This window comes from Leucopleurus acutus, assembly GCF_964270905.1.
Source record: "Leucopleurus acutus genome assembly, chromosome: 4".
Classification (NCBI taxonomy): Eukaryota; Metazoa; Chordata; class Mammalia; order Artiodactyla; family Delphinidae; genus Leucopleurus; species Leucopleurus acutus.
In genome coordinates this window covers 33,621,669-33,637,047 of record NC_139146.1, presented here as the reverse complement: position 1 = coordinate 33,637,047, position 15,379 = coordinate 33,621,669, and the positions used below count along the sequence as shown (strand labels likewise).

The 15,379-nt window shown below is 36.8% G+C and overlaps 1 protein-coding gene across 1 annotated transcript in view; it reads left to right on the top strand.

The window, feature by feature from the left end:
* GSTCD (glutathione S-transferase C-terminal domain containing) overlaps positions 1-15,379 on the top strand; it is a gene marked incomplete at its 3' end in the record, with an annotated part of 128,440 nt that overhangs the window by 94,581 nt on the left and 18,480 nt on the right. Inside the window, exons 5-7 of the mRNA XM_082838108.1 lie at positions 5,329-5,444; positions 5,605-5,649; positions 7,785-7,913. Coding sequence (XP_082694234.1) covers positions 5,329-5,444; positions 5,605-5,649; positions 7,785-7,913 — 290 coding nt within the window. The remainder of the gene's footprint in view (positions 1-5,328; positions 5,445-5,604; positions 5,650-7,784; positions 7,914-15,379) is intronic.

Sequence of the window (15,379 nt, the reverse complement as noted above, 5' to 3'; positions counted from 1 at the left end):
ATCTATTTCATGCACACAGAAGCAATTTCAGCTAACGGTCCTTTTTGGGTAGTTGGTATAATGAATAATGCCTAGGTAAATCATTTTATAATAAGAAAACTTCTTCAGTAGTTAATAATAACAGGAAATATAATAAATAGTTTGAAAAAGTAACTTTTTTCTCTTTTGTCTTAAAAAAAAAAATTTATTACAAAAGGAATACATGTCAGTGTAGCCAGGAGTGAGGAATAGGTTTCAAGCGAAGAGAACAAATTTATAAAGCAACTTGACTCACCAGCCATGATAAATTCAAGGAACTATATCCATTGTTCAGAGAGGCTGGAACATAGAGGATATATTATGAAAGTAGCAGAAGGTAAGGTCGGCAAATTAACAGGGCACAGATCATTAAAGGCCTTTGCCAAGAAGTCAGGACTTTTTTCATAAGGCATAAAGGTTTAAATACCTTTAAGCCTTTAAAGGTATTTTAAGCAAGGACAGGTATTTTCCTAGGCAGTTTTGGAAGGGACTTTAATAATATACTCAAGAAAATCACACTCAGTGATGAGCTATGGCACAGAGACAGAACCTGGTGAGCACAGCATTTCAGGGACTGCCATGGGGAGAGGAGCCTGGGAAGGAGAGTGGGAAGGACAATCCAATAAGGAGACCAAAGGCTTTCTCGTCTAGAACAGCAGAGCTCAAAATGATTCAATGAGCTCAATTTATTCAATTCCATTTTCTTATTTAAATCATTTAATGACATTAGCATCAGTTGAGGTTGAATGCTCCACATAATTTTATGAATAATTCTATCTAATTTGGGGATATACTCTATCCAGAATAAAAATGATGCAGGCTAGCAATATAAAAGAGCATCTTTCGTATGAAATAATGTAAAAATAACAGAGCTGTCTATTCAAAGAGAACTTGTCTCTAAGGAGCTCTAAGCATACATATTAAGTATTAAAGCAAGGCCATGTTTTCTGTACAGCACAGAGAGGCAAGATAACAAGCAATGCCATTTCCCATCTGTCCCTGCCAAATTTTCAGTTCTATCTTATGCTCTACCACTTTCTCATTGACCCTCATTTTCAAGCACAAGTGAGCTAATTGCATTTTCCCCCTAAGTATGCCATATCATATCATGCTTTCCCTGCCATTCATTCTACCTGGCAAGTTTCTGTTCCTCCTTAAAGACTCAGCTGAAATGCCCCGCACTTCTCTGCAAAATCCTCTGTGATGTCTCAGTTAGTGCTTTATCTGCAGTGCACATACCTTTGCACATAATGAACACCCATACCGTCTTCTTAGATACCTTCTTAGCTCCTGAAGGACAGGGACTGTCTTATTCACTTTGAGTTGTGTCCTCGGTACTTGGACAAGTACTGGGCATATAGTAGGAGCTTAGTGACGGTTCCAAGCATGAAAACCATAGCTACCCTGAAGGTGGAACTTGGCCTTCACTGTCCATTGCCCTATGAAACATGATAAGTGACCATTCATCAGCTTGTCTTAATGTTGTTAATCAGGCCTCTTAAAAACATTAAAAGTTGTGGTTGTCGCCTTCCTTCTCACCTGCCAAAGGTTCTGTTGGTGCCACCTTGTGTATTCAATTGTCTCACACCTTCTCTACAACCTCTGTACTGCACCCATCACTGTTGAAGAAATTTACTCTTGCTCTCTTGGCTTTATAGCTTTTCAAACAAAAACATATTTTAAAAATCTCTGAACCAGGCTTCCCTGGTGGCGCAGTGGTTGAGAGTCCGCCTGCCGATGCAGGGGACACAGGTTCATGCCCCGGCCCGGGAAGATCCCACATGCCGCGGAGCGGCTGGGCCCGTGAGCCATGGCCGCTGAGCCTGCGCGTCTGGAGCCTGTGCTCCGCAACGGGAGAGGCCACAACAGTGAGAGGCCCGTGTACGGCAAAAAAAAAAAAATACCTCTGAACCATTAGTTTTAGCCCTTTTCTTTGTCTCCATATTTAATTATATTTTTTAAAAATTCACAGAATGTGGGTGGTATACTACATCTCAAAGAAATACTTGGAAAACAAAACAGCAAATAAAGTCTAATATGTATCCAAGCACCCAACCACTTTCCTTTTACCAGTATATTATAATATTCAAGGTACTTTGTTGCTTCAGACTAAGAAAGAGTAAATTAAGAGCTGCCTGATCTTAAGACAATTTACTAGACTGAACAGGTGTCCTGGCTGCACATGTGCACATTTTCCATCCATGGCTTTTTTTTTTTTCTGCTTTATTTGATGCTTTGAACTGGCCAAAGATGCGGATGTCCTAATATGGCTCTTCCTTAGTTTAAAAATTGTCTCCTTTACTTTTCCTTGTACTTTCTTTTTGGGTAATGCAAACAACATTGAAGTTGTCTAATCAGGTTCCTCCTAACTTGAATTAGACAAGGAGAAGACTCCACTCTAGGAGGATTACATTGCAGGACAAATAAGATCATTTGTATTAAAACATTTGATTCTTGGGTTTTGTTTTTCCATGATGACACCTAAAGAACCATCGTTTTTAGTCAAGTTAAAAATATAGGGACTTCCCTGCTGGCACAGTGGTTAAGAATCCACCTGCCAATGCAGGGGACACAGGTTCAATCCCTGGTCCAGGAAGATCTCACATGCCGCCGGGCAACTAAGCCCGTGCACCACAACTGCTGAGCCTGCGCTCAAGAGCCCACGAGCCACAACTACTGAGCCTGTGTACAACAACTACTGAAGCCCGCGCCTAGAGCCCGTGCTCCGAAACAAGAGAAGCCACAACAATGAAAAGCCCGTGCACCACGACGAAGAGTAGCCCCCGCTCACCACAACTAGAGAAAGTCCACGCACAGCAACAAAGACCCAACGCAGCCAAAAATAAATAAATATGTAAATATTTTTATGCTTGTAAATAGTGTCAGGCACAAGACTGTCGGATATAAATAGAAAGTAGGATTTGGTTTTTAAATGAATATGGTGTCTCAAAATAACACTTTATTACCTTGTCCGACGTGTTTAAGACCCTACTCACTTATAAAACTAGAATGATGAGGAGGAATGCTTCATTAGAGACAGTTTTTCCATAAAGCACTGAGGCATCATGCAAGTGTATTTTTAGCCCAACCTGTGAATATTATGGGCACCTTAATAGTCTCTCTATTTAAAACACAAACCTGAAAGGTACCTCTTTGCCTTCAACCTTCATTTAAGCACAGATTCTTCATATGCAAAGAGGCAGGCTTAGCAAGAAAAACAGCTCTTCATCAACATTTGCTTTTGAAACAGACCTAAGAAAGTTAGGTCATTCTAAATATGTAATAGAAGTACAGTACAGAACTTACTATTAGATATTCCATTAAATAAGTTTTATTTTCTTATCTCCTTGTTCTTAACAAAAGATAATTTCTTTTGACTTTGTTTTATGAAAATTCTTTGTCTAAGAACTGTTAAGAAATCCACAAACAGAGCAAAGTCTAAAATGCTTGTGCTCATTTCTTGCCTCGTGGTGGCACCATTTAATAGCAGCATTTGTGACTCTCGCTCTCCCAAGGGCCTCAAAAGTACTTTTCCTTTTTGCCTTCTGATCCTCCCCTTCTTCCTCCCCTTCCTTGTTCTTATTCTTCTTCCTCCAAATCAAAACTGCATTGCCATAATAAAAATAAATAATTAGGTGGATTTATGACTGAATGGATAGAGGGATGGATAGATAGATAGACGTGTGATGAACCAAGCCTAGTAAGTTGCTAATGGTAGAATCTAGGTGGAGGGTATAGAGCTATTCACTGAATCTTAATTCTTTCAACTTTGCCTTGTGTTTGAAAATTGTCATAATAAAACCTCTTAGGAGTGGCTATCCACTGAAGATGGGATCACAAGGGCTTTCACTAACTCTGTGTAAATATTTTGTCATTATATTATTAGAGAAAAATGAAAATAATTTTTTTAAAGCTACATGAAACTGTCTTCACAAATGAAGTCACCAAACGATTGATTTAAATGCTTTTCATGTTTGAAATTCACAGGCGATGCTAAATAATTAAGAACACACACAATGATTCAGTTGTATGATGATGACCGCATTGTTACAATAGGAAATTGGTTAAATAAGTTGTGTATAGATAGTTAATAAAATACTATGCAGCCATTAAAACTTGTAGAAACAAATTCATGGGCACAGAAAGATTTATATTATAATGTTTCCTATGCCATCTAGAAAATTACGAACTTATGGGTATAGCTGGAAGTACATATATACAGAAATATTACCTATGAATTATGAGACAATGGACTTCTTCTCTCATATAGATCTTTTTAAATCCACGTTTTCTATTTTTTCCTAAAAGTTTCCCAGTGTTTTAATTTTAGTAACGTAAGAAAGAAGGAAAACAGAAAAGAAAAAATCCATGCAATTTTTCTGTGAAAATGGAGTGGGGAAACTTTGTATCTGTAAATAATTTTTGATCAAGCCAAAAAGATTATCTGGGTTTTTTCTTTTATCTATATCACTGGGAGCTACTCTCTTACATTTTCTTAATCTTGCTCTTATGAACAGTGCATTTGAAATATGTAAAAACAAATAATTTTATGCATTCTTCTGAAGATATTTTAGTGGACTTGACTAGTAGCTTTTGAAAGAAAAGTAAGGATGTTTTCATGCTGCTAGGCCCAAGGCATTTTGTACTTGGAAATGCCCTGTCTTCGATCCCTAATTGCATTAAATTTCTGTGTCTGACACACTCATGAGGAAAGGAAGTTTCAAAGCAGAAATAAGAAAATCTGATTTATTTCTAAATACAGTAACCATTAATATATTTTAAACAATGTGACACCTATGTTCCAAGTGTCCTAACTAGAAGAATTAAGAGATCACGGGTGTGCCAGTTAAATAATAAAAATGTTTTTATTATTATAGGTCTCTTTTCTCCAAAGCGATTTAAGCAATGTGCTGAAATTAGGTAATCTTTACACTATGTCTCTGAGAGGGATAGAGGGAAGAGATTATTACTGTTAATTTTTATTCATCCAGTAAACATTTATTGAACACTTTATGACTCTGAAGTTAATGTTTCACTTAGTGTTTCCTCTCCTTCAAAGACATTTTTTCATAGATTTTCTGTTAATGACCATTGAAAGAAAAGTTGGGTAGGAATAAAAGTAAAAAGAAGCAAAATAGATTTCACCTCTGGGTTCCAGTTCTCTAATCCTCTCGTGGTGGATTACATGGAATGTGTAATCCACTTACATCTGTACCGCTCTTCCTGTAGCTGCTAGTCTAGTCCACGAGTGCCATCTCAGTCCCCTACAACATATAACGTGTCATTGTCTTCATCTCTTGTCTTTCCCAGGTAAAATGTCCAGTGATCGAGCTTTGAGGAAGCAGCAGCAGTTAAACAACCTTGTTTATGTGGTGACAAATCAGGCCAAACCTGGTGACAGAATTGTGGATTTCTGCAGCGGTGGGGTATTCTATATCTCCTTTATTCTCTTTAGCCTTTCCAAGATGATGTGGCTTTACTATACTACATTAAAGGTCATGTTTTTATTTGGCAAGATTATTGTCTCAGAATAAACAAAAGCCTTAGAGACCAAAGTTAACTTGTTTCTTTTTTTTCCTTTTTCAGGGCCATGTTGGGATTGTCCTTGCTCACATGCTGCCATCATGCCAGGTAAAGTCTGAATAATAGACAAAAGGAAACTACACAATTCAGTCAGCTGAGTCTGGCTTTTTCCTCCTCTTTGAGTTTATAATCATTCACCCAGGTCAAATATGTGGCACAGGCATTTTATATTTCTTTGAACTAAACTTCTAAGATTCAGAATCATAGGGAAGAAAAGTAAGTAGGACCACTACATTTTTTATTTTTTATAAAAGGGCTGTATTTTTAAGTAATTTTTAAAAGAAATAATTATTCCACTCAAATAAAATAATTAATGATGAAGCCAGTTTAATTGTCAACATAGTTTTATACTGGAAATACTAGGTTCTGAAACTTGTTGAGCATATTCTTTGGTAACTTGATTTTTATTCATTGTATCAGAATTGTAACAACAACATTTTTTAAAGAAAAAGAAACCGCAAATCTACCAACTGATCCACCAAATGCATTTCTCCCCATGTTCTTTTTGTCATTGTTCATGAGGATGCTTATTGCTGCAAATTCTAAAAATTCAAGTACAATTTCAGTCACCTGCTTTCACCCAATCTTATATCATAAATGTTTTTCGCTGTTGCAAATAGTTTCAAATATCATCATTAAAATATCACTTAAAATGTGACTGCATAATATGTTTTTAAGTAAATGTACCATAATTTATACGATTGTTGCCACCATTTGTTAGAAGTGTGTGCTGCTTTTAGTCTTCTGTCATATTAAATCATTTCCTCACAGTGACCATCTTTCAGCATAGAAGTCTAGAATCTGATGATTGAACCGGGGCAGATCCTTTGTTTGTGAGCTCTCCGGAAATTACAAAATAATTAAAGTGATTATTCTCAGAAGAAAAAATGTGGAAGAACTCATAGACTAGCCACAATGATATGTAGCAGAATGATAGAGAGTAGAGAGTATTTTTCTTTATCTTTCTTAGAAAATAAAGAGCAAAATAAATGAGGAATACTGAGAGAAACAGGCAGATGTTCATTTCATCACTAAGGAAAACAACAATTTCATGGTTGGAGTAAGAGGAATAAAGCTCATAGAGCAGAATCCTGGAGATGTAGAGTCAGGCAGGGATATGGTGTCTTTTTTACCCTTCCCAACAGCTCTGGAAACTTAGAAATGTTGAAACTGGAAAAGGGAAGTCTTGACTGGAATAAAGGCTGGAAAACCTTTGACCCCAAGTATCCTCTGACAGGCTTTTTATACAAAGGGATCCAGGATTTTTCCATAAAGACAAGCATAAGGACAAAATAAGGACCAAACTAGGAATGATAGTGATGAAAGTGACTTAACTTTGCTGCCCACTTTTCTCCATCTAAACCAGTGATGGTCTCCCACCTTCCTTGGCCTGGATTACTGTTAGAAACTCTGAACTGGTTGCCCTGCCTTCTGCCTCTCCCCCACCAGTCCATACTATGCATTGCAGCAACCAGACCTCCTTTCATTGCACATGATCTGGCTCCTGTTACCTCTCCAGCCTGATTCCTACATCCCACACCCTGTCTCCCTACCTCTACCGTCACCATCACACACTGTAACCCAGCTATACCAGTTTTCTCAGTTCTTCAAATACACCGTATCTTTCTTACCTTGGGCCTTCATACATGTTTCTCTCTCTGCTAGAAACACACCTTTATTCCCGCAGCTGATTTCTATTCACTCTTCAGGCCTCAGTTAATATGTTACTCTTTCACATTAAATGACTAAAACCTCCCTTAGTCTGTGTGCTCTGATAACACATTATATGTCTTTCATTAAACACTTATCACTCACTGTATTATAATTGCCTGTTTCACTTATATCACTATATCTAGGAGCTTCAAGAGTTCAAGGACCTTGTTCTTTTTTCTTTTTTTTTTTTTTTTGCAGTACGCGGGCCTCTCACTGTTGTGGCCTCTCCTGCTGCGGAGCACAGGCTCCGGACACGCAGGCCCATGCCTCAGCAGGCGGACTCCCAACCACTGTGCCACCAGGGAAGCCCTCATTTTTGTACTATATTATGTGGCCTACTTCCTGACATAGGATAAGGATCAATATAATATGATCTACATTATTAAAGCTAGTAAACACAGTAATAATACTTTACCCTAATGTCTGAATTATGTTACTGAATATACTATTGTTTCCTGGGTACAATCTAGGTTACATTAATAGAAAACAAGGAATTATCATTAATTCGTGCTAAGAAGAGAAGTGACGAACTAGGGTTAAGCAACATTTGGTTCATTCAAGCAAATATGGAGTATTTTACAGGGACATTTAATATTGGGGTAAGTAACCAAGCAATTTCAATTTCTTTAATTAACTAAATAAGAATAATAATATGTCTTAGAGTAAATAAAGGTGATAATTTTATTTTCTTTGCTAAACAAGAAATTTATAACTTTTGTTTTCTACTGTCTGTAAAGCCTAGCCTATTAATGAATATTACTTCATTCACAGCATATCATCATTACATGGTAGAGATAATATTTGTTCCTCTACCAGACAAGAATTTTATTTTCTTCACTGCAGAATCTCCAGTGCCTAAAAAATTGTTTGACACATAGCAAGTACTTAAAAATAGTTACTAATTGAATGAATAAATGAATTCTAATGAAGGTGACTTCTCTTGGTTTATTTTACATTTTTAGAAGTTAATGAAAGAAGAGAAAAACAGAGAATATAATAGGACAATTAGCTTGTTAACAGCCTGTAAATACTAGAGTTGCTTTTAGATAATACTTTCTTTAGCAAGGATTTAATATCTACATGTATTTTAAGTTTCCAATAGACAGAAAGTATATTGGTGATGTTTCTGAAACCTTCAGATCAAATTGTTACTGTTTGATACTACTAAAAAGACCGAAGATAAAGTGATTCTGCCAGTTCACTTAAAACCAAGGTTGTATGCTCTGGTGGAATTTGAGTTTCATTAAGATGTTAACATTGCTGCTGCTCTTGTATCTGTTTTAAATAATTTTTTCTTATTTTTATAGGACTAAGTGCTCAATATAGAAAACTACATAATAATATAAAGGAGAATCACCAGTATTTCTGCTAGGGAGAGATAAATACTGTCAAAACCCTTTAGTCTTTATGTATTTATGCACACAAACAAATGCATGTTTACACATATGTTAACATTATTGAGGTCATACTACATAGGTCCTGCTTTACCTGAAATTGTCATAAATACTTTACTCATTAATCATATTTCTTTTTTGTTGTTATTATAATGTAATTGTTACTATTATATATATCTTATGCATCACTTAAGATTTTTGATACATTTGCCTAATCACTTTCTAGGTAGGTTGTGCTAATTTGCATTCCCAACTGTATATGTTCATATAACATATACAGTGGGCTTGTCTAGGTGGAATTCTTGTCCAGTCTCAGAAGTTCAGACCTTTTGTAGTACTTATGATTTTTGTCCAATGAAATTCATTTCTTAAATACCAACTACTGCAAAGTTGTGGGGTTTATTGTTATTTTTATAGCCTAAAAAGTATACAGTTTGTTTCCTTTGTAGATATAATATAGATTGGTTATCTCAAGCCAAGCTTATAGAAAGAGAAGTAAACTTTTACGAAAACTGTTAATAAGGATATTCAGGAAAATATAGACATCTGATATAGCAAATTCAAATTAAATATATATTTATATGCTGCTTAAATTTTACATAAATGATGAGGTAGAGGATAAAGCTTCTCCCACAAAACAAGCCATTAAACCAATGCCCATGTTACCAGTACACCAGGCAGAATGTATAAGGTAGCAAGATACTGCTGCCTATTTACTCACCTCTCAAATCACAAAATTCCCGGCCTATCAGCCATACATCTCTTTACCCTTCTGTGGCTTAAAGGTGATAAATCATTCTGGCATATTCTTGTAACTTTCAAGGTCATATAATTCACTAACACCAACTAACAATGTATATGTCTTTTGGGAAGTGATATTTTTCCCAAATATCATAGTAATGTATCCATAATGGGTTTTTTCTTTCATAATTACTTTGTCAAGATATATGGAAAATGAATTAAAATTACTTGGAGGGTTAAACCAAAATTAGATTTACTCTTAAAAATATAATTTGTGGGCTTCCCTGGTGGTGCAGTGGTTAAGAATCCACGTGCCAACTCAGGGGACATGGGTTCGAGCCCTGGTCCAGGAAGATCCCACATTCCGTGGAGCAACTAAGCCCATGCACCACAACGACTGAGCCTGCGCTCTAGAGCCCGAGAGCCACAACTGCTGAGCCCGCATGCCGCAACTACTGAAGCTTGCGTGCCTAGAGCCCGTGCTCCGCAAGGAGAAGCCACCGCAATGAGAAGCCTACGCACCACAACGAAGAGTAGCGCTGCTCGCCGCAACTAGAGAAAGCCTGTGCTCAGCAACGAAGACCCAACGCAGCCAAAAATAAGTAAAATAAAATAAATAAATTTATTAAAAAAGGAATATAATTTGCCTAGGATGATAATTGAAGTATTGTCACTAGATAAATCAAACTAAATGCACCAGTGGCTCTAACTCTTGTATTAAATAGATTCCAATGAAAATACTGTAACTAGAGTGGAAATCAGAATAACAGGTATCAGAAATGCATGAAAACTCCATTAATTCACAATTTTGTGGTATTTCAAATAAGGGTTTAGTTGGCATTTATCTTTGCCTTTTTCGTCTACTGTTTTTCTTTAAACATAAAAGTTAATGATGTAAACAAGATTTTAAGGGGAGAATTTTAAAATCTTCGAACCAACTATCTTGCAGAACTTAAAACATATCATTTATACATGAGAATTTAAATACTAATTATTATTCTTATCTCCATTAATACAAAAACCTATATCAGGCAAAAATGAATAGATTTACTAATGTTAAACTAGTGTGACTTGAAATAATGGAAGAGAACAAATCTAAATATTTTCACATCTTTAAACAAGGTCTTCCATCACCCCCAAGGGCTGTGCCTCCCCCATGTAACCAGAATCAATGAGGTAATACAGTGTTTGTTCCAAAGAGCATTTTGTAGTTTCTGATTTACGTTGTGCTTACTTGAGAAATATATTTCTTTAGAAATACAAACGTCCAATAAGCTTATAAATAACATTCAAAGTCTCTAGTAACCAGATGCATTTCCACTTGAACAACAATGATATTCCGTTCTTGCTCTTAACATTTGCAAAGATTTTTAAAATATTATTACTGTAAGGCTTTTAAAATATTATTGCCTGCAAGGCTTCAGTGAAGGGGGCCTAGTCATATGGGAACTTTGAAATTTTTCATTTACATGATATTTGTAATGATTTGTTAATGACATGAAATGTTATAATGGTAAACAGAGAAAATTATATAAACATAATGGTTAAGTGTATGCATTTTAACATTGAATTTAACTTGTGCTAGAGTCTCAGCTTGGCCACGTACTAGTTTTATGGCCTCATCCTCAATCCTCAGTTTTTTCATCATGACATGGACATAACATATCTGGCTCATGGGATATTGATATAATGTGCATGAACCACTTAGCAAGTTGCCTAGCATTTAGGAAGTACTCAAAAAATTGGTCCTCTTTTTACTCTGTGCAGTGTGATCTCAACCATGTGAAAACTGCTTAAAAAGGATGAGAGGAAATTATGCTAATATGTATTTTTTTAAGGTGGCTATCTCTATATACTATGTATTTTTCTTTATTCAAAATTTTCAAAATATTACATATTTAACATGTTACCATTTTTATATTCAAAGAATGTAAGCAGTAAAAATAGAAGAAATAAATATATGTGCTTAATATTTTATAGATAGATACCTAGCTTATTTAGCCAAGAAAGGCTAATAGGACCCTAAGGATTACTATAAGATATCTAAAAGAATTCTGAACATATAAAATATGTATATAATTATATATGTATATATAATTTCTTTTAAAACAAGTATTTGATTATCATAGAAATACCTTTTGATTTTGTTTTTAAATACAAAACTCTTTTCAAAATTGAGAAACATCTGAGAAGGTTTTTTTTCCTTCCAGTTTGAATGTATGCAGCTGTATGACCCTGAATTGACTATGTGTTATGGACTGAAAGTTTGTGCCCCACCTCCACCACCAAAAAATTCATGTGTTGAATTCCTTAACCCCTCATGTGATGGTATTAGAAGGTGGGACCTTTAGGAGGTAATTGGGTCATGAGGGTGGTACTCTCTGAGTGGAATTAGTGCCCTTATAAGAAAAGAGCTTGTGCCCCCTCTTAGCTCTCCACCATGTGATGATACAGTGAGAAGACAGCCATCTGCAAACCAGGAAGGGGTCCTCACTAGACATCAGATCTGCCAGCACCCTGATCTTGGACTTCCCAGCCTCCAGAACTAAGAAAAATGTTTGCTGTTTAAACCACCAAGTTTATGATAGTTTTTTAAGAGCAGCCCAAACTAAAACAGTATATATCAATTATCATACTCTTAAAGGGCAACTCAGAAAAGATTGCTTTAAAAGTGGACTTTTTAAGGCTATTTTTTTAAGAAGTCTATTATCACCTTCTTGTCTAGTGCAATATAAATAATCTTCCTTGTGAAAACTTACTTTATAAGATTTTACTTTTTAAGACCTAATTTATTATGTGTAGTAATACCTATGCTCTCAAACAGTATAACAAAAACCTTGCTGTCAAACAGTATTACTGAAAGGGCCACGACTATGGAAGAACACACTTTGCATTGAGAAACAAAAACTGTGTCAGTGCTGAACAGCTTGCCCACCGAAATGTTTTAGTTGGGTAATTTCAATAGTAACATAGAGTCATCTCTAACAGGTGATAAGGTATTGATTTCTAACAGTATTGGTGAATATTTTCTATTTATCAATATATATCAAAATCTCTAAACAGTTTATTTTTGAGTTATCTGTATTTACTTTTTTCTATTTCACCCATAACAATTTTTAATATGATTGTTTATGATTCATCAGTGCTGAGTGCTTAATTACAAGCTCATTTCTAGTTATGTATGTTAGTATACAATTAGAAGAAGCATATACAATTATAGAATGTAATTCAGTAACACTTTTGATGAATGATTTATGTAATCCTTGTTTTAAAGGGAAAGGAACTTGAGAAATTAAATATTCTGCAAACACAATTTTTAAAAAATCATTAAGGCGATGAAGGACTTTCCAGGTGAAGGTGGCAGATAAAGGTATTGCACCCCCCTTCTCCCCAAGAGAGATCAGACCCCCAAATAACAAAGAGAACAAGAACCAGAAAAATCATACTCCATCCTTAATGAAACAGTGTTCAAGATTCTATAACTTGAACTACAATATTTGAAGATAGAAAGCAGACTGAAGAAAAAATTAGTGAGTAGAGAAGAGGAAAATCAAACTTAAACGCATGGGGAGAGGGAGGGTCAAGAGGGCTATCAGGAAGCAAGCCACTTTGCTCTCACAGAATCCCAGAAAATTCAGGAATTCAGGATACCAGAAGCCACAGAGGAAGGGTATAAGAAGGGGCTGGAATCATGTTTAATTAAAAATTTTATTTAGAGACTCAGATTCCCACCACCACCTTGTGTAGGCAAGTAACTATTTCCCCCAACTCCTGCAAGAGACCGGAAGTTTATTCTATGAGAAAAGTGTAATAGAGACTCCAAGTATAGGGAGAGAAGGGCGAGAATGATGTGACACCAAAAATAAGAACTAAGTGCACTTAATTCCAGAATTCCTTCAGAATCTAGAATCATCTCCTCAATCAGAGATTAAAAGAGCCTCCTTTACAGAATCAGAACTATCCCCAGAGAAAATACTATAGCTGTAATTTAAAAAAAAAAAAAAGCCAACCGGCCACCTGGTCACCCAATCACTAAGGAAGCCCACCTTCAAGCCTTTCATTCAGACTTCTGATCAACTTTTTAATGATTCACTCTTATATGAACTGACAGCCAAGGAATAACAAAATGTGGAAAACTTCCAAAATAGAAGAAACCAAAGCAACAAACACAATGAAAGGAGAGATCAGAAAAGATGTTGCATAATGAAACAGGGATAGAATGAAAAAGAAAAGGCATCAGAGAACAAGAAAGAACTTCTAAACACATGTTAGCCAAAATAAAAAGCAAGTAGAAAATCTAAAAGATGAAGTGTAGGACATCATCTGAAAAAAACAGGACCAAAAAAAAAGAGAGAGAGATAGGAGCTGAAAGAAGCATTTTTTTTTCAAATAGGGATTTAGTCCATGAATCCAATACCTCAATATTCTCAATAATAGGAGAACCAGAAAGATAAAACGGTGGGGAGGAAAATATCAAATAACTAATATAAGAAAATGTGTCAGGATGTGTTTCTCTTGACGGATGCAGGTTCGTGCCCTGGTGTGGGAAGGTCCCACATGCCGCGGAGCGGCTGGGCCCGTGAGCCATGGCCGCTGAGCCTGCGCGTCTGGAGCCTGTGCTCCGCAACGGGAGAGGCCACAACAGTGAGAGGCCCGCGTTCCGCAAAAAAAAAAAAAAAAAAAAAAAAAAGACATAAAGCAATGCACATTGTTATAGGAGAAAAGCATTAAAAAAAATTTTTAAATGGATAAGTGTTGTGATAAAAAGAAGTTCCTAACAGCTTCCAAAGAGAAAAAAGAAAAGAGGTCGCATAGAGAAATTCTGGAATCAAAATGCCGTCACACGTCTCAATAGCAACATGGAAAGCTAGAAGACAGTGAAGCAATGCCTTCAAAATTCTAAAGGAAAGTTTCCAACCTAAAATTTTATGCCTGACCAATCAATCAATCTTGTATGAAAGTAATAAAGAAAATGTCAAGGTCTCAAGAAAATGTGCATCAGGAAACTATGTAAAAGAGTGCTTCAGGGCTTCGCTGGTGGCGCAGTGGTTGAGAGTCCGCCTGCCGATGCAGGGGACGCGGGTTCGTGCCCCGGCCCGGGAAGATCCCACATGCCGCAGAGCGGCTAGGCCCGTGAGCCATGGCCGCTGAGCCTGCGCGTCCGGAGCCTGTGCTCCGCAGCGGGAGAGGCCACAACAGTGAGAGGCCCGTGTGCCGCAAAAAAAAAAAAAAAAAAAAAAGATATGCTTCACTAAAATAAGAGAGTAGGGCTTCCCTGGTGGCACAGTGGTTAAGAATCCGCCTGCCAATGCAGGGGACACGGGTTCGAGCCCTGGTCCAGGAAGATCCCACATGCTGTGGAGCAACTAAGCCCATGAGCCACAAATACTGAGCTTGTGCTCTAGAGTCCGTGAGCCACAACTACTGAGCCCACACGCCACAACTGCTGAGCCCACACGCCACAACTACTGAAGCCCACGTGCCTAGAGCCAGTGCTCCGCAACAAGAGAAGCCACCGCAATGAAAGGCCTGCTCACTGCAAGGAAGAGTAGCCCCCACTCGCCGCAACTAGAGAAAGCCCTCGTGCAGCAACAAAGACCCAACGCAGCCAAAAATAACTAACTAAATAAATAAATTTAAAATAAAAATAAAATAAGAGAGTAGGTAATAAAAAGAAATAAGTGGTATCTAATCAGGAGTGGGTGAAGAGAGTTCTTGGTATGATGGCAAAGGGAAGTCACAGGACCAGACAGAGCTAGGTAGCAGGCAAAGAAAGCAGTGAGTCCATGTTTTAATAAAAGGTCAGGAGGCCCAGGAAAGATGTCTTCAGGAAAAAAAAAATGGAGCTGGCCAATTATTTGACAGTTTTCACACAGTGAAAAATTTTACCATAGAGCATCTTACAGAACTTCTGTGCAGGAAAAGTCTTG